This window comes from Cynocephalus volans, chromosome 1, assembly GCF_027409185.1.
Source record: "Cynocephalus volans isolate mCynVol1 chromosome 1, mCynVol1.pri, whole genome shotgun sequence".
Lineage (NCBI taxonomy): Eukaryota > Metazoa > Chordata > Mammalia > Dermoptera > Cynocephalidae > Cynocephalus > Cynocephalus volans.
Window position 1 is genome coordinate 107,053,812 of NC_084460.1, and position 25,226 is coordinate 107,079,037.

The 25,226-nt window shown below is 40.4% G+C and overlaps 1 protein-coding gene across 6 annotated transcripts in view; it reads right to left on the bottom strand.

The window, feature by feature from the left end:
- Positions 1-25,226, bottom strand: part of MCF2L2 (MCF.2 cell line derived transforming sequence-like 2) — a 232,239-nt gene that overhangs the window by 20,807 nt on the left and 186,206 nt on the right. For 5 of the 6 annotated variants that reach the window (XM_063078277.1, XM_063078295.1, XM_063078315.1 and 2 more), the window contains 4 exons: positions 15,701-15,793; positions 14,924-15,016; positions 13,919-13,990; positions 11,255-11,380 (listed from right to left, as the gene is read on the bottom strand). In XM_063078277.1, coding sequence (XP_062934347.1) covers positions 11,255-11,380; positions 13,919-13,990; positions 14,924-15,016; positions 15,701-15,793 — 384 coding nt within the window. Of the gene's footprint in view, positions 1-11,242; positions 11,381-13,918; positions 13,991-14,923; positions 15,017-15,700; positions 15,794-25,226 lie in introns of all 6 variants that reach the window. The other variant, XM_063078301.1, reaches the window with a different exon arrangement.

A 25,226-nucleotide genomic window follows, 5' to 3' on the forward strand; every position in this document is an offset into this window, starting at 1 on the left:
GGACAGATGGGTGGATGGGTCCATGAGGACCCTTGAGAAGTTTTTCCCTCTATCCACATCCTTCGAGGACCCATTCAAATGTAATCACTCCATCCCTCAGTGATCACTTTCTCCTTTAAACCCAGTTCAATTTATACTCAACATAGACATAAATTGTGCAGGAAGTATGCTTTAGTTAAGGCAAATGGCAAAAGTAGGTGCTTAATGTTTGTCACATGAACAACTGTCATCAGTTTATATTTTAAAATGTATTTGTATTCCACCTCATTTCAAAAATTTCATACATCTTACCAAAAATATATAGTACAGGTAGACAGAAAATAACAGGAAATTAGGGTGAAAAGATAAAGATAAAAAACAAGATGGAGAGGTTGTATGTAAAATCTATAAAGTAAAGCTACGTAACCTTGTTGCAGAATTGGCTCTGACCTTCTAGTAAACAATACAGAGAGAAACACCATGAGTTATATGATTCATCATTATGTCCAAAGACATACACAAACCAGTTGTTCAAGAAAAGCATGACAATTCCTGTTCATAAGACATAAGAGAAGTTTATCTGTTGCATAGTGTCACTGAGTCAAATACTGAGTAATATCCTCAACCACATTTCACAATATATAGATGAATGTATTTCAGGTAAAGCAGCTCATAAGAACACATTTGGTCAGTGTGGAGGCCACAGCTGTAAAAGCAATTCTAAAAGAGAATTGTGATGGGGGAGAGAGGAACAAGTCCAGGGATACACTCCAATGACCTGCAGAAGACTGGGGATGTTAGTTAAGGTGGTGGCCAAGGCCATGGGGGTTGTAGAGGAAACAGGCCTGACCACAGCCCTGATAAAGAAGCAACCTTAGGCAGCAATGTTTTTATACATTATTACCTCTGAATGTCCCCCCTCACTCCACCCACAGCCATAGCTGCTTGTACCTTGGTAGGCAATCGACCCAAGGATGTAAATCCAGAGAGAAGTCAGCAGCTGACCACAGGGCCCCAATATAGAAAAGATATGCAGGTGGCCAAGGTGCTTCCTCTCTGAATTGAAGAGAACCGAGGTGGAAGCAGCAGCCCACAGGAATTGCAGCTATGATATGCTTTACCAGAGGGCAGGCAGTGGAATAAACGAGAAGGAAGCAGAGCTACAAAGAAGGTCAGTCACCCGAAACTATGATGAGGAAAAGACACTGATGGAGGGAAAGAAACGGTCAGTGGGTGGTGGGGAAGGAGAGAGCAGGCACATGGGCGTACCTGTCACATATAGGCAGGGCACACAGGTGAGAACCCCAACTCCCTCCCTACGCTGAGGCCCTGGGGCTACTGTGGGTCCTGGGCTTGCTTGTTCGGGCCCATATCTGTGAGCCTGGCTCCACCACTGTTCTCACGCTTCCCAAGGCTCTGTGGGTTGGTTTTTCCAGTAAGCCCATCATCACTGGAGGCCACTGGAAGGAATCGCTGGGTCTTTCAACTCCGGCTGAAACATATGGCCACATGCTCTCTGGGTCATCTCGCATAAGTGTTCTCAGGACCACGCTCATGGTGGGATTGGACACTTTGGTGCTCAAGGTCCAACCTCCAGTGGGCAAGGGCATGCGTCCTGTACAGTGCTGATGAAGGACAGGCATACACGCTTTACTGTCAGCAGAACTCATGCACACACGGAGGCCACCTCACCTCCAAAGAGAAGCCAGCCGGGCAATTCCCCTGAGCAAGACCAAGGATGGCCCTTGGCCATCTTCTCAACCATATGTATCTTTTCTTTCCAACCAGACTGTAGTTGGTCCTAAGGCCACAGAATACATGCACCAGACTCTTTCAGATACTTGTCTCCTAGTAAGTATTTACTCATTTGCTGGCATTTAGTGGTACCTGGAGGTGGGGTGCATGAACTAAATACTTGGCATCATAAGTATTAATTTATTGAAGTGATGCCCCTGTACTGGGTTCAACACTGTGCCCCCCAAAACTCATGTCCACCAGAACCTCAGAATGTGACCTTATTTGGAAAGAGGGTGTTTGCGGATGTGATTAGTTAAAATAAGGTCATAGAGATTAGGGTGAGTCCTAATTCAATGACTGGTGTCCTTATAAAAAGAGAACAGAGATTCGGAGACACACGCAGAAGGAAGTGAGCGACATGAAAACAGGCAGAAATTGGAGTGATGCAGCCATCAGCCGAGGACTTTCAGCATTGCTGGCAACCACTCAAAGTAGGAGAGACAATTCAGGACTCTTCCCTAGGGCCTTCAGAGAGCACAGGCCTGCTGACACCTTGACTTTGGACAGCTTGCCTTCAAAACTATGAGATAATTTCTGTTGTTTAAGTCACCCAATTTGTGGTACTTGATACAGCAGCCATAGAAAAGTAATATACTCCCAACTGTTTTCATTCAGTGACAAAGTGTCATTGGACACTGATGGTTGTGGGCTCAGAGATGGAACACAGCGGCTCAAACTAATAAGCAAGTGATAAGTCAGATGGCTTCTTCCATTTGGGAAGTGATGGCAAAATAAGCTAGTGAATGCAACCATTTTCATGCATGGGCATTTCATAGGTAGGAGCTCTGATATAAGAATTTTAAATGTGACTACATTGGCTGAGTGAAAATTTGGCTAAGAGAGAGAGAATCTAGGGAAGCTAACCTGAGAAAGACACCTTTTTGGGTGCCCAAGTTTTCATTCCTGGCAGTGACAGCTAACGTGACAGAGAATATATTTCTTGCACAAAGAAGCAGGGAAACATCTGGATAAATGAATCAACACCAATCCTAGTCCAGAAATGAGAAGCAGAAGCTGTGGGAACCTTTGAATACAATAGCCGGAAGCAAAGAGTTTCCTTCTTTTCCAGCCTGATCAGGTCCCCAAATTATTCAGCACTAAGGCTGCCTTACCTGTGATTTAATTCTCACTTGCTCTTGACAACCACCCTTTGACATAGGTATCATAAGGGTGGGAAGGTGCACACAACAATTCCATTGAGTCACTGAGATTGTTTACTTGGCCTTATCTCTACAGTCAACATTATGGTTTAAAAAAAAAAAAAAGTGGGAACTGTAATAGAAATAAAATACCTAGCTCTAGCCTTCAGTGAACTTGTAACAAAAATACATTCTTTATTGAATTATATAAATTTGTTCCAGAAAAGAAAAATGTTTCATTCAACCTTTACTATTCAACTTTGGAATTTGGTCCTGACAAGTCAGAATTTAAATGCATCTCTGGTATGCATTGGATTCGAATAGCAAAAAAACATTTTTCTTCTTTTGCAAATGGAGGGAAGTAAATTACATCTCAGCGTTCAACAAAACCAACTGTCTAAAAAAAGGTTTTTTTTAAACTTCTGTGATTAAATTAAACCAAGGACTAACTGAGTGCACACAACAGGGAGAAAATGTAAATATCAGAAAGGACTTTCTCCTAGTTGTTTTAATTATAAATTGACCCACTCACATTCAATTTCTTTTATTTTATAAAACCAGGTTAATATTGGATTTCAAGTAGAGAAACAGTGAGGTTATGGTCTGATTCACCTATGCACACAGCATGTGATTGTAAACACCTTGTGATAAAGCTCTACGAAACTAAGGCAAAGGATCTTGGAATCAGTAGATCTAAGTTAGTAGTAGTTAACTAGAATTGTTAGTCAACTCTAATCAGAACCAAATAAAGACGGTGGATGGTACCCTGGATAGGGAGTGAGCAAGAAATAGTCCAAGCTGACACCCAGGTGGTCTTAGGTAAGTTAACTATTCTTTCCATGGATCTGCTCTTGAATCAGAAAACTGAAAATTCCAAAGCCTGCTCCTCCATTATTCAATAGGATTATACAAAACTGTCAAGATAAATTAGCTAATGTATCAGATATAAAAGCAAGTTAAAGTCTTAGAAGAAAAGAAACCACAGAGCATATGTCACAGGCACAATTGTGAGAAAATGGAGGGGAAAAACGGTCTTCTGCATTTGGTGTAAACTCTAAAATTCTATGAGCTGGTTCATCTTATTTGCACACATGCTGGCCTGGAATGAAATCAGGGCAGATTGCTATTTCCTCATGTTGTAATCATTCTGTCCTCACAACTTCCTCCTCCTATGTTATTTACACTCAGAAGAATAGCTGGGACTGTCTTGATCTGCGTATTGTTTCCAGGACATCTAATTGGAGGAGCTGACATGTAATTCAAGATGAAAAGAAAAAACAAAATGATATCCCAAAGTGATTAAAGAAATTGTTCCCTTGACTTTCCTTAGGCAAAGAAGAAAATTTATTACCAAGAAAATAACTCTCCCACATACCCTAACCTCACCCTATGGTTCATGAATACACTCTTGAATCATGCATCCGTCATCAGCAGAGAGCACCATGGAGTCCCAGAGGACAGGAACAGCATTGCTGACTGTGACCACAGCAAACCCAGTGGAGCTAAGTTTCTGGAATGCTGGCCAGAGAAATAACAAGAGGGAGGGAAGTAAAAAAAAAAATCACACTTTTTTGCCCCTAATCAATTTGCATGGTTTGATTTATGACGAGAAAAGAAAAGAAAGGTCATTTCATCTGCCAAGAACTCAATAAACAGTATTTTCAGAACCAGGTAAAAATGAGAAGGAAAAAAAGTGAAAGAAAGTCTCTGTCTGAAATGTAATTCTCGGAATGCTGGAACCCTATGTGGTAGGCAGAATAATGGCCTCCCAAAGATGTCCACATCTTAATCCCCAGAATCTGAGAATATGTCAGGTTACATGGCAAGTGGGAATTAAGGTTGCAGGCGGAATTAAGATTGTTGATCAGCTGACTTCAAAGTGGAGAGATTATCTTGGATTATGTGGTTGGGCCCAATGTAATCACAAGGGTCCTTACAAGTGGCAGAGAATCAGAGAAGTAGGTCAGAGCACTGTGATAAGAGAAGAACTCGACCTGCTGCTGCTGGCTGTGAAGCTGGAGGAAGAGGCCACGGACCCAAGAGTGTGGGCGGCCTTTCCTCAAGCTGAAAAACTCAAGGAAATATATTTGCTCCCAGAGTCTCCATAAAAGAAGGCAGACATTTTGATTTTAGCCCATGAGACTGTGTTGAATTTCTGACCCTGAAACTGTAAGACAATAAATTTATGAGGTTCTAAGCCACTGAGCTTGTGGTAATTTCTTATAACAAATATGAAAACAGAAAACATATGCTTGAATCTAGAGTACTTCAAAGTGAAAAGCAGTTGAATATTAACTATGTACGATCCAAAGGGATCATACAGTCATGGAAGATGTTAGGCCCAAAATGCCTGGGCCTAGCCTGTTCGGGATCAACACTCATTCTAGAGCTGAGACAGCTCAACTCCCCAGCCTGTAAATGCATTCGCCTGGTTCTTTTTGCAACCATTTAGATTAAAGGATGTACAATATATACTTCCTGGCCCTCTTCTGGGATCTGTGATATAATATGGGGCTAGACTCTCACTTAGGAGTCATTTTCAAAATACTTCTCACAAGATCCGTGTAGACCATGCACCCTGCAGTACCAGTGCGTGACCCAGCAGGTAGGCCTTGCCGCCACCGCCCAACTCCATCCCCAGCCCAGCCGAGTGCATGCTGACCAGAGAGGTGCCTCCCCAGAGAGGCCCAAGACCCAAGGTGACCACACACCCAAGGCAATAGTGGGCAACCAAGCAGACACTGAGGCAGCCGTACCAAATTGGCAGCCCCGGCAGCATCTTAGCCAGACAATAGTGTCAAACCAGTGGACCGTGAAATCCCCTGCCACAATGACTAAACATCAAAGGAAAGATACCAGAAATATGAAAAATCAAGAAAGTACACCACCAAAGGGTAATAACTCTCAAGCTCTAGATCCTATAGAAGAAAATCTAAGAGAAATATCAGACATTAAGAGCTCAAATATCCAAGTCATGGGTATTCCAGAAGGGGAGGAAAAAGGAGATTGCATTGAAAACATATTCAACAAAATACTGGCAGAAAACTTCCCAGGTATAGGAAAAGACATAGATCTTCATATTCAGGAAGCTCAAAGATCACTAAATGTATTCAACCCGAAAAGGTCTTCTCCAAGACATGTTACAGTCAAATTGGCAAAACTCAAAGACAAAGAGAGAACCTTAAAAGCTGCAAGAGAGAAGTGTCAAATCACCTATAAGGGAGCCCCAATAGGACTAACATCAGACTTTTCACCACAAACCCTAAAAGCCAGAAAGGAATGGGATGATATATTCAAAATACTAAAAGACAGAGATTGCCAGCCAAGAATACTCTACCACACAAGGCTATACTTCTGAAATGAAGGGAAAATAGTATATTTCTCAGACAAACAAAAACTGCAGGAGTTCGCTACCACATGACCACCCTTACAAGAAATTATCAAGGGAGTACTGGGTCTGTTACCTGAAAAATAACTACCACTGCCATAAAAACCCAAGAAAAATCAAAACCCACTAATATAATAAAAATGGCAATAATGAAGAGAAAACAAACAAACAAAAAGGCTATCTACAACCCAGGAAACCAACAAATACAGAAAACAAACAGTAAATCAGAAAGAAAGAAACAAAAGATACCTAAGACATCCAAACAATAATCAATAAAATGCTAGATTTAAATCAACACTTTTCAATAACAACTCTTAATGTAAAAGGCTTAAATTCCCCAATCAAAAGACACAGACTGGCTGACTGGATTAAAAAGGAGGACCCAACTATATGCTGCCTTCAAGAGACCCACCTCACCTATAAGACTCACATAGACCAAGAGTGAAAGGATGGAAAAAGATTTACCATGCAAACAGAAAAGGAAAACGACCTGGAGTAGCTATTCTTATATCTGATAAAATAGACTTGAAAGTAAAAACCATAAAAAGAGATAATGAGGGACACTAATTAATGATAAAAGGATTCATCCATCAAGAAGACATAACAATCATAAATATATATGCACCCACTGTAGGAGCAGCCAGATTTATAAAGCAAACTCTATTAGACCTGAAGAAGGAAATAGACACTAATACCATAATAGCAGGGGACCTGAACACCCAACTGTCAATATTGGACACATCATCTAGGCAAAGGATCAGCAGAGAAACACAAGATCTAAACAACACTCTAGTCCAATTGGACTTGGCAGATATCTACAGAACATTCCATCCAACAACCTCTGAATATTCATTCTTTTCATCAGCACATGGATCATTCTCCAGGATAGATCACATGTTAGGTCACAAATCAAGTCTCAACAAATTCAAAAAATTTGGAATTATCCCATGTATTTTTTCAGACCACAATGGATTAAAATTAGAAATCAATAACAAATGAAATTCTGGAAACTATACAAACACATGGAAATTAAACAGCATTCTACTTAATGACATATGGGTCCAAGAAGAAATCAAACAGGAAATCAAAAAATTTATTGAAACTAATAAAAATAAGGATACATCATACCAAAACATGTGGGATACTGCAAAAGCAGTACTAACGGGGAAATTTATCTCATTAAATGCTTACTTCAGAAGAATGGAAAGATGGCAAGTGAACAACCTAACACTTCACCTTAAAGAACTAGAAAAACAAAAACTATCAAAACCCAAAGTTGGCAAATGGAAAGAAATCATTAAGATCATAGCAGAACTCAATGAAATTGAAACCCAAAAAACAACACAAAAGATCAATGAATCAAAAAGTTGGTTTTTTGAAAAGATAAATAAAATTGACAAACCATTAGAAGAGCGAGATCCAAATAAAAAAATTAGAAATGAAAAAGATTATATTACAACTGATACATCTGAAATACAAGGAATCATTTGAGATTACTGTAAAGAACTATATGCCAACAAATTTGAAAACTAGAGGAAATGGATAAATTTCTGGACACACACAAACTACCAAAACTGAGCCAAGAAGATGTTGAAAATTTGAATAGACCAATAACAATAAAAGAGATTGAAGCTGTTATCAGAAGGCTCCCAACAAAGAAAAGCTCAGGACCAGATGGATTCACAGCAGAATTCTACCAAACATTCAAAGATGAATTGACACCAATTCTCTACAAACTATTCCAAAAGATTGAAACAGAGGCAAATCTCCCAAACTCATTCTATGAAGCAAACATCACCCTGATACCAAAACCAGGTAAAGATACAACTAAAAAAGAAAACTATAGGCCGATATCCTTGCTGAATATAGATGCAAAAATCCTCAATAACATACTAGCTAACAGAATACAGCAACACATATGCGAAATTATACACCATGATCAAGTGGGATTCATCCCAGGGATGCAAGCTGGGTTCAACATATGCAAATCAATAAATGTGATACGCCATATCAATAAAATCAAGCACAAGGACCATATGATCATCTCTATAGATGCTGAAAATGCATTTGGTAAAATTCAACACTCATTCATGATAAAGACCCTCTATAAGTTAGGTATAGATGGAAAGTATCTCAACATAATTAAAGGCATATATGACAAACCCAGTGCCAATATCATCTTGAATGGGGAAAAGCTGAAAGCTTTTCCTTTAAGAACAGGCACTAGACAAGGATGCCCACTCTCACCACTCCTATTCAACATAGTGTTGGAAGTACTAGCCAGAGCAATCAGAGAAGAGAAGGAAATAAAGGGCATCCAGATTGGAAAAGATGAAGTCAAACTGTCCCTGTTTGCAGATGACATGATCCTATATATCGAACAGCCTAAAGCCTCTACAAAAAAACTCTTGGAGTTGATAAATGATTTCAGCACAGTAGCAGGATACAAAATCAACACACAAAAATCAGTAGCATTTCTATTCTCCAATAGTGAACATGCAGAAAGAGAAATCAAGAATGCTTGCCCATTTACAATAGCCACCAAAAAAATAAAATACTTAGGAATTGAGTTAACCAAGGATGTGAAAAATCCCTATAATGAGAACTACAAACCACTGCTGAGAGAAATTAGAGAGGATACAAGAAGATGGAAAGATATCCCATGCTCCTGGACTGGAAGAATCAGCATAGTGAAAATGTCCATACTACCCAAAGTGATATACAAATTCAATGCAATCTGCATCAAAATTCCAAGGACATTTTTCTCAGAAATGGAAAAAACTATCCAGACATTTTTATGGAATAACAAAAGACCATGCATAGCCAAAGCAATTCTGAGCAAACAACATAAAGCTGGAGGCATAACACTACCTGACTTTAAACTATAGTACAAAGCTATAATAACCAAAACAGCATGGTACTGGCATAAAAACAGACACATGGATCAATGGAATAGAATAGAGAATCCAGAAATCAACCCACACACCTACAGCCATCTGATCTTTGACAAAGGCACCAAGCCTATACACCGGGGAAGAGACTGCCTCTTCAGCAAATGGTGCTGGGTTAACTGGATATCAATATGCAGGAGAATGAAATTAGACCCATATCTCTCACCATACACTAAAATCAACTCAAAATGAATTAAAGAATTATATATACACCCTGATACAATAAAACTTCTCAAAGAAAACATAGGAGAAACACTTCAGGAAGTAGGAATGGACACAGACTTCATGAATATTACCCCAAAAGCACAGGCTACCAAAGGAAAAATAAACAAATGGTATTATATCAAACTCAAAGGCTTCTGCACAGCAAAAGAAACAATTAAAAGAGTTGAAAGACCACCAACAGAGTGGGAGAAAATATTTGCAAAATATACATCTAACAAAGGATTAATATCCAGAATATACAAGGAACTCAAACAACTTTACAAGAAAAAAAACAAGTAACCCAGTTAAAAAATGGGCTTAAGAGCTAAACAGGCATTTCTCAAAGGAAGATATACGAATGGCCAACAGACACATGAAAAAATGCTCAACATCACTCTGCATTCAGGAGATGCGAATCAAAACCACACTGAGATGCCATCTCACCCCAGTTAGGATGGCTAATATCCAAAAGATTGTGAATGATAAATGCTGGTGAGGTTGCAGAAGGAACTCTCATGCATTGTTGGTGGGACTGCAAAATGGTGCAGCCTCTATGGAAAATGGTATGGAGGTTCCTCAAACTATTGCAGAGAGATCTACCATATGACCCACCTATCCCACTGCTGGGAATATACCCAGAGGAATGGAAATCATCAAGTCGAAGGTATACCTGTTCCCCAATGTTCATCGCAGCACTCCTTACAAAAGCCAAGAGTTGGAACCAGCCCAAATGTCCATCATCAGATGAGTGGATATGGAAAATGTGGCATATCTACACAATGGAATACTACTCTGTTATAAAAAAGAATGAAATACTGCCCTTTGCAACGACATGTATGGATCTAGAGAGAATTATATTAAGTGAAACAAGCCAGGCACAGAAAGAGAAATATCACATGTTCTCACTTATTTGTGGGAGCTAAAAATAAATAAATAAATACACAGACAACCTGGGGGGTGGGGAGGGAAGAAGGCACAATAATTACAATTCCTTGAAGTTGATACGACAAGCGAACAGAAAGGACATTCTTGGGAGGGAGGGGGGAGAGGTAGGAGGAAGGGAGGTTTCGGTAATGGGCCACAATAGTCAACCATGTTTTATATTGACAAAATAAAATAAAATAAAATAAAATAAACAGCAGTGAATGGATGGGTCAGGCACAATGCTTGATCCTAGTAAATGCTCTGTAAGTGGTAGCTCTTCTCATTTAAATTATCATTCATGCTCTTTTTCTTCCATGCTGTCTCAGGGACTGGGACCACGGGCTTGAGCCAGTTCATTGTTACTGGTGTTTTGCTTCTTTACCAGAAAATGCAATTTGTAGGAAAGGAATTGAATCCATTGCACCTCGCTAGCAATAAAATAAATGCAAATTAGAACGACAGCCCCCCCCAAATAAAACCAAAATACTTTTCACAGAGAAACTCTGAGGCAAGAAGAAAAATCTTTTAAATCTATTAATACTTTAATAGTGGCATGAGTTAGAAAATAAATTACTCTGTCAGCACTTTTTCCCCGCCCTATATGTCCTGGCCCCTGAATTTCTAGTTTGTCCAGAGTGTGGGTCAGTTCCAACATCTAGGACCCTGAGGGATGGAACCCAAGATTCTTGAAAATGCTGAGTGCTGCTTGGAATCTCGTAGCACAGGTTTGCAGACTGATTTAGATGATGTTCCTCAGAGTCAGATTCCTGTACTGTAGATTATTTCTCTAACTTTTGCGCAGCTTCTCCTGCCTTACTAGTGCTGTACCTGCCTTTTGTGTGAAATGTCCCGGCACTTACTATTGAACATACCGGACATCCAGTGACTGCTGCTAGGTCCACGGCCAACTCACAGGACTTGATCAAATCCTCTACCACCACCAAAGCTTGTTGCAGTTCAGCCGAGAATGCTGAATGGTTGGTCTCCTTTGGCCCATTCTATGAAAAATAAACACCTTGTTAAAAATCAAACGTACACCATCTACCAAGTGAAAAAGGAAAACAGGACAGAAATGAGGAGCTGCGGGTCCAGCCAGCTCTGACTGAAAAGATGGGTGCATTGATCGGTCTCCCTGTTCCCAAAAAATGGTGGTGAAAGATATTTGCTGGTTTAAATATATGGTATATATACAAGCAAAATTATCTACTACACCTTCCACATGTCATACTAATGAAGAATAAAGTTCATAAAATCATGGACATTATATTCCTACTATATAAGAAACACACAGAACACAGCTTTTTTTTAAATCATGAAGAAACCTAGTCCCTTGAAATAGGCTTTTCCCCATTTTACATCCCTACCCCCTGGGGCTTGTTGAGAAATACAATCTGAGTATCATGTTCCTTTATTTAATGTGAAAGTCTTATTCGTATGGGTAAAATTACACTGCACTTAAAATCTCCCAATGGAGAATATTTGTAAACTCCTACAGTGGCGAAGAATAGGATGCCATGTGGGGGTCTACTAATGATTTATATGTACAAACCATAATAGTCACATTTGCCACGTTGAATCTCCCCCAGCTCTGCCCTTCCTCCCTCCACTCCCCCCCCAGCCCTCCCCACATTCCACCACATTAAAGACGCCAAAGAGATAAGCCAACATGGTCTGGGCCTCCCAAACATAAAGACTTGGCATTAAGTGGAAAAACACTAACTGCTAATTAAAGAGACCCATGTTCCAATTATTACCACGGTGACACTTAGGATGTGATAGGGATGATTGTTTAAGCTCAAAAGGCTTTTGCTTGGGGTTTTGGTATTTTATTCCCCTTCTTCCTACACAGCATATTTATCTATTATCTGGTAAATACAAACAAAAAGATTCTGGTTTATCCCGTGTATTTTTTTTAACACTTCAATTTCTACAACAAGAATAGGTAGCTCTTTGCTGCTCCGCATTTAACCTCACCTCTTTTTGCCCTCTGCAACATGAGGTAGTCAAAGGGTTGTATATTTACTTAATTGCTGCTGATTAGAGATATGAGTGACAGGCTGATGAACGGAACAGATCTCCATGTGCCATGGTTCTTACCTTCTCGCTCATAATAAATAAGTTTCAGTTCCTGGTGAAAGATGACAGACTCTCACCTGAGTTTATTCTAATGTCATCAATAAGGGATTTAAAGTTTTTATACGAGTCATCTTCCTCTTTACCCAACACATAAAACTCAACTTCTTTTTAGATACTTACCTGCTCCTATCCCCTCTCCTTCCCACTAGCCCTCATCTCACAAATACATCAGGTAGCTAGTTTTACACTGTGCAATGTAGGGCTCAGAAACATCTTTACACATATTATTAAACCCAGCAAATTGGGCTATCTCCCCTTACTCTAGGCTATAAAATTATTACCTGTGCCCGAAGCTGCCTCTATTTTCAAGGGGTCTTCATCACACATTTGAGCAGAGAGGGCATGCAAATGACTGCTCCTTGAGACACTTCTCGAGTTTTTGTTGTTAAAATAAAAATATTCTATAGGAAATTGAAAAGAAATCCCACTACTTGAGCCATAAATTTCTTCCTAACCTGTTGTAGCCTCCACTTCTGACATAGTTCGGGTATGTTTGTCCCCTCAAAGCTCATGTTGAAATCTGATCCTCAATGGGGCAGTGTTGGGAGGTGTTTGGGTCATGGGGGCGGATGCCTCCCCGTGATGGGAGGTGGGGCTCTCACAGGAATGGATTAGTTCTCCAGAAAGCCGGTTGTTAAAAGGAGTCTGGCACCCCCCTGTCTGTCTCTTGCTTCCTGGCTCTTGCCATGTGATCTCCTTGCACCCACAAGCTGCCTGGCATGAGTCGAAGCTGCCTGAGGCCCATGCCAGATGCAGCTGTCCCATAATCATGAGTCGAATAAACCTCTTTTCTTTATAAATTACCCAGTCTCAGGTATTCTGTTATAGCAACACAAAAATGGACTAATACAACTTTCTCCAAGGGAGCATTGCAGTCTCTCTTAGAATTCACACACACACACACACACACACACACACACACACACACACACACACGCATGGAGGAGACCAAGGCAGTATGTATACAAATTCGATATATTAAGAAGTACGGTACAAAGAAGAAGAAAATATAAATCTTATATAATCTTATCATGCCAGAAAACCACAGCAGAGATTTTATTATATTTATTTCCAATCTTTTCTGTATGCATTTTATGGATTCACTTAGTTTTGAATTCCCATGAAAAGTTTTTTATGTGGAAAGAAGAAAATATATTACCGCTTCTCACTGGGCTGCAAAATATGTTACCACTTCTCATCAGGCTACAAATCCCTACTTTGAAATTGCCTTTAATTTTTTTGCATGTTCCTGACTATGAATTATAGGATACATACTACTTTAGAAAATTTAGACCATAAAGATTGTAAGAAAGGAAAATAAAATTGCGGTAAATCCTCCCATCCACAGTCAAACACTATTAAAATTATTTATATAAAATGTAATATTTAATACCCAGTACCTTAGCTGAGCCTCCTTGTAGGTCACGTGAGTCTGTCTCCAAATCTTCAGGAGACTCAAAATCCAGCAGACCCTGCATTAACCAAAAAGCCTTATTGAAAATCAAAAAGTAGATTACCAACAAAATCTACTGTGAAACAATTTACAGCCAATGCTAAACTAGAATGTGTGTAAATTTCTGAGATGGAAAGAATGAGTGTTAGAGTCAGCAAAGAGTTCTTTCCACAAACATAGAATCAGATTATACACTATTTCATAGCCTGCTTTTTCTTACTCAACAATATATCAGGACATTTTCCTATAACATCATATTTTTCTAAAACATGGTTTTTGATTGTGGCAGAGTATTGCATCTTATAGATAAGACATAATTATGATTATGAATTACGGTGTCTACCACTAAACATTTAAGTTCAACAATTTTTGCAATAATAACAACAATAATTTTTGTGCATTTTTTCTAAGGATAAATTCCTAGAGGTGGAATTGTAAATGTTAAGAGTTTTGAGGCATATTTCTGAGCTCTTTAGAGAAGGACTGTGTTCCTGCCAACAAAATACGAAAGCCTGTTTCACCAGCACCAAGCCTACATAGAGTATTTCTATCTGATCAAAAGTCTTTGCCAATTGCATCAGCAGAGAATAATATCTCACTGTTGTTTTCATTTGAATTTCTCAGATAACTAGTGAGGTAGAACTTTTTTAAAAAAGCAGTTTGCTATTAGCATTTATTCTTTCGTAAACAGCTTCTGTCTGTTGTTCATCTTTTTTATTATTAATTTCTGAGCCCATTATTAATTAAGCATAATCATAAGCATATGATTCTCTGGCCTAACTCCTCATTGAGGAGGGCTGATTTAGACTTGGAGGAAAGAAAAAGCCCAAAGGATAGACATATCTTCATCCTCAGAAAACCAAGTCTCAACTCTGCACATCTAAGGAAGAGACCACCATAGTGCAGGCATCAGTTTTCCCAGCACAGAAAAGCACTGTCTCATTGACTATACCTTCAACAGCATCTGGTATTTTATGAGTCTCTGGCTTGGTTCTCCAAGATACTTAAAAAGAGGGAAATTGTGATCTAATTGGCGCTGGCATACCTTTAAAAGGCAAACAGAAACAACATAAAACAAAACCAGCAAACAATACACATACAGATCAAAAGTGGCAGCTTTAGATACAAGAAACAAAATGGGCTTTTCTCAGACAAGGGACCAGTAAGTTTTATAATGCTATAGAGTTTTGCAGTCTTTCAGAAACACTGTGAAATGAGAGAAAGAGGAAAGGGGATGGCTTGGCTAATATTTTTATAGGCAACTAGGGAAGCCAGACCATTTATTCCTTTTAGAAAGCAAGTCCACTAGAAGATAGTGGGACATTTCAAGTCCTTCTGGAAATGAGGCAGTCCATCTGCAAGTGGAATGTGGGGGAGGAACAGAGTCTGTTCAGGTCATTTTGAGTCTTGTGGGTTGAAATGGCTCATAGATATCATTCCAGGGGGCCACAAAGTGTGCCCTTTTTGACACAGTTCCCTATCCTACAAGAGGATGCTGGTTTTCTCACCAGACTGTGGCTGCTCTTCACAGGCCTGTCCCATAGAGACCATGGGCATCATTGAAACTTCTAAAGTGTAATTTCAAAGTATAGGAGACTTTTAATAAACATAAATCTCAATGCCAAATTCCTCTGCTTAGTTCACACTTTTGATTTCTTTAAAAATTTGATGCACATAAACATTTTCCAGGGAGAACAATGTGTGGGAGACTTCATAATCTCAACATTACCCCAAAGTAGGCACAGCCTTGACACTCTTCCCAGATTGCCCTAGCTCGGGGCAGATTCTTATGGTATTTAAAATATATTTGAAGATCTTCTTTCTGGGTGGGAAAAAAATTAGAATGAATCAATCAGGTAACATTTTTCAATGAGTGTATGGGACAATACAGTTTATGCATTCATTCAACAAGACTGAGTATTTCAAAGTGTAAGGAAGTAGAGACTTACGATAAATAACCTTACGTTGGGTTGTGTGATGGGAATAAAACAGAGGGCTAGAAAGCACCATAAGTACAAAACACAGATACACACACAGGACTGTGGAAGCATCTACAGGGGCTGCTGGTAAACAAATAAGTAAGTGCACCAACAGGAGTTGGTTTTTATCTTTATCTTTCCTCTCCTGCTGTTTGTCCAGGACACCATCACCCCACAACAGTTCTGCAGTGAGTGAGATAACTGACAGAAAAAACGTGGGTGACTGATGGCTCTCCTTTCTCTCTTCCCACCCTCTCTTTGTAACAGTCATCATGTTGCCAACCCCACAAAGAGACCTAAGAAACAACCGAAAGACAGAAACACCCCAGAAGGAACAAGGAGCAGTTTGAACAACAGAGATCTAAGTCACCTGGGTAACACTCAAAGTGGTGAGCTCTGCCTTAGATGCCACTTTCACCCTGCAGCACAAGACCCTGAGACAGGGAGAGTTATGCAACTAGTTCAGAGCTGAGACCATGAAGGGCTCAAAGTGCTGTGTGACCTCGATTCTCATTAAAGAAATGTGAGTACTCATCTGCCAAGACCCCAGTTAGAAAGGACACCCCAAGCCTATGGAGTCAGCTTGCTGACCACAGAGCCCATGCTGCTGTGGTGGTGAAGCCCATGTGCCACCTCCTTGCAGATTTCTGTGTCCCTGCCCTCCTGCTCAGGCTAACTCTTCATTTCCTTCATGTCAACATAGGATATTTTTTCCCTCCCAACTTCAATGATGTCTATTTTACTTCTGAACACACTGCTACGGTGAATGACTTCCATTCTGTAGTTCTTCCTCTCTCCAGATAGAGGGTTAGTGGTCATTTGAGCACAAAAACTGCAGCAACTCTGTCCTTTGCTGCTCCCTCCAGGAAGAAAAATTATACACGCACACATTTAGGTGGAGAGATAGCCCTTAAAAAATGTTGTTCAGACTGGCTGAGGAACCAGAATAATAATTTAGAGCTTAACAGTAATATGCCCAATATTCATTCACTCAAGGACTATCTACTGAGAGCCTTTGATATGCCAGGCACTATGCTAAATACATTTGTTAAACTCAATGGCTCACATAGTATAGTAGCCTAAACGTGAGGAACATTTTTTCCATACTGAATGCCAGGCTTATAAAACATTACATTAATGTATATATATGAAGGCACTTCAATAAGTTCATGGAAGGATTTGTATAATCTTTTAATTTAATTTTTCCATAAGCTTTTTGAAGTACCCATATGTATGTATGTGCATATATGTACATATGGGTGAGATTAAAGCATCTCATACACATTTGGTCTGTCAGAGCACGAAGGCACTGGCCACTAGTGCCTAAAACAGCTCAAGGTCTCAGTGCTTTCAACTCTCATCCACTAGAATACTCTCAGAATCTGGAGGAGATTTTGGAGACCTAGTCTCCCACCCAGTGCAACATCCTCAACAGTCAACTACATTTTCCTGAATTCTCCTAGTGACAAAGGTACCCTGTTCTACTGACGGGCACTGAGCTGAAACCTGCCTTCCTGAAACCTTCATCCCTTGGTCCTGAGAGCAACACAGAATATTATATAGGACCTCAAGTACCAAAATATAACTGTTGACCTAAATTTCTTCTTCCACAGGCTAACAGTCCAAAACTCCTTGGAGAAAGGATATGCACTAACCAGTAACATAGGAAAGTGCCTGATTCCCATGACCTCCTTACAGAATAAATGAGGAGGCTATAAAATTGTTACCAAAAGCTCATATTCACACAAGGAGACTTGGCTGATTAATGGATTAAGAATACGGAATCTGGTGGTAGATGGTCCAAGTTCAGTTCTTGTCTTTGTCAATTACAAAAGATATGGCCTGAGACCTTCTTAGACTTCAATTTCCTCATGTGTTAAGTTGGGCTCGTAACAGTGGTCAACTCCTAGGATTGCTCTGAGATTAAATGAGATGATGCATAGAAACCTCTCAACAAATGACCAGTATATGCAGAGTACTCAACAAATGGTAGCTATTGTCAAAAAACTTTACTTTGTAGAATTCCTCTGCATCCATTATTTTATTTGTTTCCCACAACGACTTTATATACTGGCAGTAGTAAGCTTATGGTATGGAGGAGGAAAGTGAGATTCCAAGGGTTTCAGTTATTTCCTTGAGGTCAGGCATATAGCAAGAGGTTCAGCTTAGATGAGAAGTTATGTTTCCTGACTCCCATCCCAGGCTATTTCCATTTTGCCATGTGAGACCTCAGAACAGTTGGAACTCAAAGTGAACTACTGTAAAGAGCATGGTCTCTGGGGAAGACTCTTCCTGGATGATACAGGCTGCAGAGTCTGATTTAAACCCTTGGCCAGAAGAATATTTCAAAATTCATTTCCAAGATTAGTGGAATTCTTCAAACATTATTGAGAAACACTAAACTGCTATAGTAAAGAGTGATGGGTCTGCCTCACTAGCTAACCAATAGGAGTTTGTGATCTCCCTCCAGCAAGTCTCAGAGATTAGGTAATCGTGTTTTTTTTTTTTTTTTTTTTTTTTTTTAAATTTTATTTTGTCGATATACATTGTAGCTGATTAATGCTCCCCATCACCAAAACCTCCCTCCCTTCTCCCTCCCCCCCCTCCCCCCCAACAATGTCCTTTCTGTTTGTTTGTTGTATCAACTTCAAATAATTGTGGTTGTTATATCTTCTTCCTCCCCGCCCCCCGGTTTGTGTGTGTATGTGTGTATGTGTGTGTGTGAATTTATATATTAATTTTTAGCTCCCTCCAATAAGTGAGAACATGTGGTATTTCTCTTTCTGTGCCTGACTTGTTTCACTTAATATAATTCTCTCAAGGTCCATCCATGTTGTTGCAAATGGCAGTATTTCATTCGTTTTTATAGCTGAGTAGTATTCCATTGTGTAGATGTACCACATTTTCCGTATCCACTCATCTGATGATGGGCATTTGGGCTGGTTCCAACTCTTGGCTATTGTAAAGAGTGCTGCGATGAACATTGGGGAACAGGTATACCTTCGACTTGATGATTTCCATTCCTCTGGGTATATTCCCAACAGTGGGATGGCTGGGTCGTATGGTAGATCTATTTGCAATTGTTTAAGGAACCTCCATACCATTTTCCATAGAGGCTGCACCATTTTGCAGTCCCACCAACAATGAATGAGAGTTCCTTTTTCTCCGCAGCCTCGCCAGCATTTATCGTTCATAGTCTTTTGGATTTTAGCCATCCTAACTGGGGTTAGATGGTATCTCAATGTGGTTTTGATTTGCATTTCCCGGATGCTGAGTGATGTTGAGCATTTTTTCATATGTCTGTTAGCCATTTGTATATCTTCCTTAGAGAAATGCCTACTTAGCTCTTTTGCCCATTTTTTAATTGGGTTGCTTGTTTTCTTCTTGTAAAGTTGTTTGAGTTCCTTATATATTCTGGATATTAATCCTTTGTCAGATGTATATTTTGCAAATATTTTCTCCCACTCTGTTGGTTGTCTTTTAACTCTTTTAATTGTTTCTTTTGCTGTGCAGAAGCTTTTTAGTTTGATATAATCCCATTTGTTTATTTTTCCTTTGGTTGCCCGTGCTTTTGGGGTCGTATTCATGAAGTCTGTGCCCAGTCCTATTTCCTGAAGTGTTTCCCCTATGTTTTCTTTAAGAAGTTTTATTGTCTCAGGGTGTATATTTAAATCCTTAATCCATTTTGAGTTGATTTTAGTATACGGTGAGAGGTATGGATCTAGTTTCATTCTCCTGCCTATCGATATCCAGTTATCCCAGCACCACTTGCTGAAGAGGCAGTCCCTTCCCCAGTGAATAGGTTTGGTGCCTTTGTCAAAGATCAGATGGCAGTAAGTGTGTGGGTTGATTTCTGGATTCTCTATTCTATTCCATTGGTCAGTGTGTCTGTTTTTATGCCAGTACCATACTGTTTTGGTTATTATAGCTTTGTAGTATAGCTTAAAGTCAGGTAGTGTTATGCCTCCAGCTTTATTTTTTTTGCTGAGCATTGCTTTGGCTATTCGTGGTCTTTTATTGTTCCATATAAATGTCTGAATAGTTTTTTCCATTTCTGAGAAAAATGTCTTTGGAATTTTGATGGGGATTGCATTGAATTTGTATATCACTTTGGGTAGTATGGACATTTTCACTATGTTGATTCTTCCAATCCAAGAGCATGGAATATCTTTCCATCTTCTAGTATCCTCTCTAATTTCTCTCAGCAGTGGTTTGTAGTTCTCATTATAGAGATTTTTCACCTCCTTGGTTAACTCAATTCCTAAGTATTTTATTTTTTTGGTGGCTATTGTAAATGGGCAGGCTTTCTTGATTTCTCCTTCTGCATGTTCACTATTGGAGAAAATAAATGCTACTGATTTATGTGTGTTGATTTTGTATCCTGCTACTGTGCTGAAATCATTTATCAATTCCAACAGTTTTTTTGTAGAGGTTTTAGGCTGTTCGATATATAGGATCATGTCATCTGCAAACAAGGACAGTTTGACTTCATCTTTTCCAATCTGGATGCCCTTTATTTCCTTCTCTTCTCTGATTGCTCTGACTAGTACTTCCAACACTATGTTGAATAGGAGTGGTGAGAGTGGGCATCCTTGTCTAGTGCCTGTTCTTAAAGGAAAAGCTTTCAGCTTTTCCCCATTCAGGATGATATTGGCAGTGGGTTTGTCATATATGGCTTTAATTATGTTGAGATACTTTCCCTCTATACCTAACTTATAGAGGGTCTTTGTCATGAATGAGTGCTGAACTTTATCAAATGCTTTTTCAGCATCTATAGAGATGATCATATGGTCCTTGTGTTTGAGTTTATTAATATGGTGTATCACATTTATTGATTTGCGTATGTTGAACCAACCTTGCATCCCTGGGATGAATCCCACTTGATCGTGATGAATAATTTTTCGTATGTGTTGCTGTATTCTGTTTGCTAGTATTTTAGTGAGGATTTTTGCATCTATATTCATCAAGGATATCGGCCTGTAGTTTTCTTTTTTGGTTATATCTTTACCTGGTTTTGGTATCAGGATGATGTTTGCTTCATAGAATGAGTTTGGGAGATTTGCGTCCGTTTCAATCTTTTGGAATAGTTTGTAAAGAATCGGTGTCAATTCCTCTTTGAATGTTTGGTAAAATTCTGCTGTGAATCCATCTGGTCCTGGGCTTTTCTTTGTTGGGAGCCTTCTGATAACAGCTTCAATCTCCTTTATTGTTATTGGTCTGTTCAGATTTTCTACGTCTTCACGGTTCAGTTTTGGGAGCTTGTGTGTGTCCAGAAATTTATCCATTTCCTCCAGATTTTCAAATTTGTTGGCGTACAGTTGTTTATAGTAGTCTCGAATGATTCCTTGTATTTCAGATGAATCAGTTGTAATATCGCCTTTTTCATTTCTAATTTTTGTTATTTGAGTCTTCTCTCTTCTTTTTTTTGTTAGCCATGCTAATGGTTTGTCAATTTTATTTATCTTTTCAAAAAACCAACTTTTTGATTCGTTGATCTTTTGAATTGTTTTTTGGTTTTCAATTTCATTCAGTTCTGCTCTGATCTTAATGATTTCTTTCCGTCTGCTAACTTTAGGATTGGATTGTTCTTGTTTTTCTAGTTCTTTAAGGTGAAGTGTTAGGTTGTTCACTTGCCATCTTTCCATTCTTCTGAAGTGAGCATTTAATGCAATAAATTTTCCCCTCAATACTGCTTTTGCAGTATCCCACAGGTTTTGGTATGATGTATCATTGTTTTCATTAGTTTCAATAAACTTTTTGATTTCCTGCTTGATTTCTTCTTGGACCCATATGTCATTAAGTAGAATGCTGTTTAATTTCCATGTGTTTGTATAGTTTCCAGAGTTTTGTTTGTTATTAATTTCTAGTTTTAATCCATTGTGGTCTGAGAAGATACATGGGATAATTCCAATTTTTTTGAATTTACTGAGACTTGATTTGTGACCTAATATGTGATCTATCCTGGAGAATGATCCATGTGCTGATGAGAAGAATGAATATTCTGAGGTTGTTGGGTGGAATGTTCTGTAGATATCTGCCAATTCCAATTGGTCTAGAGTCTTGTTTAGATCTTGTGTTTCTCTACTGATTCTTTGCCTAGATGATCTGTCTAATATTGACAGTGGAGTGTTCAGGTCCCCTGCTATTATGGTATTAGTGTCTATTTCCTTCTTTAGGTCTAATAGAGTTTGTTTTATAAATCTGGCTGCTCCAACATTGGGTGCGTACATATTTATGATTGTTATGTCTTCTTGATGGATCAGTCCTTTTATCATTAAGTAGTGTCCCTCATTGTCTCTTTTTATGGTTTTTAGTTTAAAGTCTATTTTGTCAGATATAAGAATAGCTACTCCAGCTCGTTTTTCTTTTCTGTTTGCATGGTAAATCTTTTTCCATCCTTTCACTCTTAGTCTGTGTGAATCTTTATGGGTGAGGTGGGTCTCTTGTAGGCAGCATATAGTTGGGTCCTGCTTTTTGATCCAGTCAGCCAGTCTGTGTCGTTTAATTGGGGAATTTAAGCCTTTAACATTAAGAGTTGTTATTGAAAGGTGTTGATTTATTCCTAGCATTTTATTGGTTGTTTGGTTGTCTTAGGTGTCTTTTGTTCCTTGCTTTCTGATTTACTGTTTGGTTTCTTTGTTTGTTGGTTCCTTAGGTTGTAGATAGTGTTTTTGTTAGCTTGTTTTCTCTTCATGAATGCCATTTTTATTGTACTAGCGGGTTTAGATTTTTCTTAGGTTTTTATGGCAGTGGTAGTTATTTTTCAGGAACCAAACCCAGTACTCCCTTGAGGATTTCTTGTAAGGGTGGTCTTGTGGTAGTGAACTCCCGCAGTTTTTGTTTGTCTGAGAAATATACTATTTGCCCCTCATTTCGGAAGGATAGCCTTGCAGGGTAGAGTATTCTTGGCTGGCAATCTTTGTCTTTTAGTATTTTGAAAATATCATCCCATTCCTTTCTAGCTTTTAGGGTTTGTGATGAAAAGTCTGATGTTAACCTGATTGGGGCTCCCTTATAGGTGATTTGACGCTTCTCTCTTGCAGCTTTTAAGATTCTCTCTTTGTCTCTGAGTTTTGCCAATTTGACTATGACATGTCTTGGAGAAGGCCTTTTTGGGTTGAATACGTTTGGAGATCGTTGAGCTTCCTGGATCTGAAGATCTGTGATTTTTCCTATACCTGGGAAGTTTTCTGCCACTATTTTTTTGAATATGTTTTCAATGGAATCTCCATTTTCCTCCCCTTCTGGAATACCCATGACTCGGATATTTGAGCGCTTGAGGTTGTCTGATATCTCTCTCAGATTTTCTTCCATGTCCTTGATTCTTTTTTCTTTCTTTTTGTCTGCTTGTGTTATTTCAAACAGCCCATCTTCAAGTTCAGAGGTTCTCTCTTCAACTTCGACAAGCCTGCTGGTTAAACTCTCCGTTGTGTTTTTTATTTCGCTGAATAACTTCTTCAGTTCAGCAAGTTCTGCTACATTTTTTTTCAGGACATTGATTTCCTTGTATATTTCCACTTTCAGATCCTGTATACTTTTCCTCATTTCATCATGATGTCTAGCTGAGTTTTCTTGTATCTCATTCAGTTTCCTTAGAATTATCACTCGAAATTCCTTGTCAGTTATTTCAAGGGCTTCTTGTTCTATAGGATCTAGAGTATGAGATTTATTAACTTTTGGTGGTGTACTTTCTTGATTTTTTGTATTTCTGGTGTCTTTTTTTTGGTGTTTATTCATTGTTGCAGGGGGTTTCACAGTCCACCGGTTTAAGACTAATGTCTAACTAGGATGTTGCTGTGGTTGCCAATTTGGTATGGCTCCCGCCGTGACTGCTCAGTTGGCCTCTAGTGTCTTGTGTGTGTGGTTGCCTCGGGTCTTGGGCTTCTCCGGGGATCCACCTTTCTGGTCAGCTTGTACTCTGCTGGGCTGGTGGATCACGTACCACAGGGTGTGTGATCTCTGTTGAGCTTTCACTTTCTGTACAGGACTTCTCCCCGTTCCGTGTGCTCTGGCCCAGGCTGTTAGATCGTGCAGTGGCGACCCCACCGGGTGTGTGGTTTCTGTCGAGACTCCGCCTCCCTGGCCGCACGTCTCCCCGCTCTGTGCACACTGTGCTGGGCTGGGGCGTGTCTTCTGCACCCCTCGTCTATCAGCTGGGCCTTCAAGATCCTGCTCAGCACCGCCTCGCCCAGGAAGTCTACCAGGTTTCTGCTAGGCACAGACGACCGGTCTCTCTGGGTGCCTTTGTAGCACTGTGTAGATCTTTCTCGGGTCTTGTTCACCTTTGTATCCCCCCGGTATAAACCGAGTCTAGTGCCCGCCTGCAGCCTGCTCTCCGGCAGGTTCAAGCGGACCTGGGAACTCTCCTACCACACACTATTCCCAACCAGAAATTCGTTAGGCTTTTTTCCAAACTGGTGGTCGCAGAGATGGTATCTGCCTCCCAGTAACAGGAAGTTTACCGGGGCCGGAGTCCAGGGTGTGGTGGAGTGACAGTCGGCCCGCCCGTACTTCCTAGCCCTCCCCAAACTGGTCGGGACGCCCCACACCCCCAGTCCTGCCAGAGAACCGCGGAGGGAGTGGGAGAGGAGGTCGGCCCGCAGGGTCCGGAAAGCCCCGCGCCAGGCCAAGCAAATGGGCTCAGTGATGGCCGAGCAGGGCGGAGCTGCCCGCACCTGGGAAAATGGAGGCAGCACCGGGGCAGTGAGTGGCCTGGTGGTGCAGGCGGAAGCCGCGTGGGCATTCACCCCCCGAACAGAGCTGTGCCAGGGATCACTCACAGTGCTGTGCCAGGTCGGGCGCTCGCTCTGTCTCTGGTTTGTTGCCTTCCGTGTTCTCGGCGCTGCCGCCTCGGGCTGTTCAGTCGCGGCGCCGCTCGGGCGCTCCCAGGAATCTTCTTTAATGCCGGCCTGAAACCTCGAATCCTGAATAGGGCAGCTGGCCGCCTTCAGTGCGGCCCCAGCCTCCGGGATCCTGGCTGCATCCACAGCAGCCCTGGCGCCGTGTTCCCTGTTTCAAGACTCACTTTTGCAGCTAAGAATCAGTTCTTTTCCTGCTCCACACTTCAAAGCTGTTGCCTGTAAATGAGGCAGCCTCTCCTGCCGGGGGCAAAGTGGCGTTGAGCCCCCACGACCGGCCAGCAGCAGCAGTCCTCCCTTAAGAGATGGCCAGAGGAAGGTCCACAAGTTTCCCGGCTGCCTGAGGCCCAGTGGCCACCTTTTCCACCTCAGCTACTCCGCGCCAGCCGCCGCAGCCGCCGCCATCTTGAAACTGTCG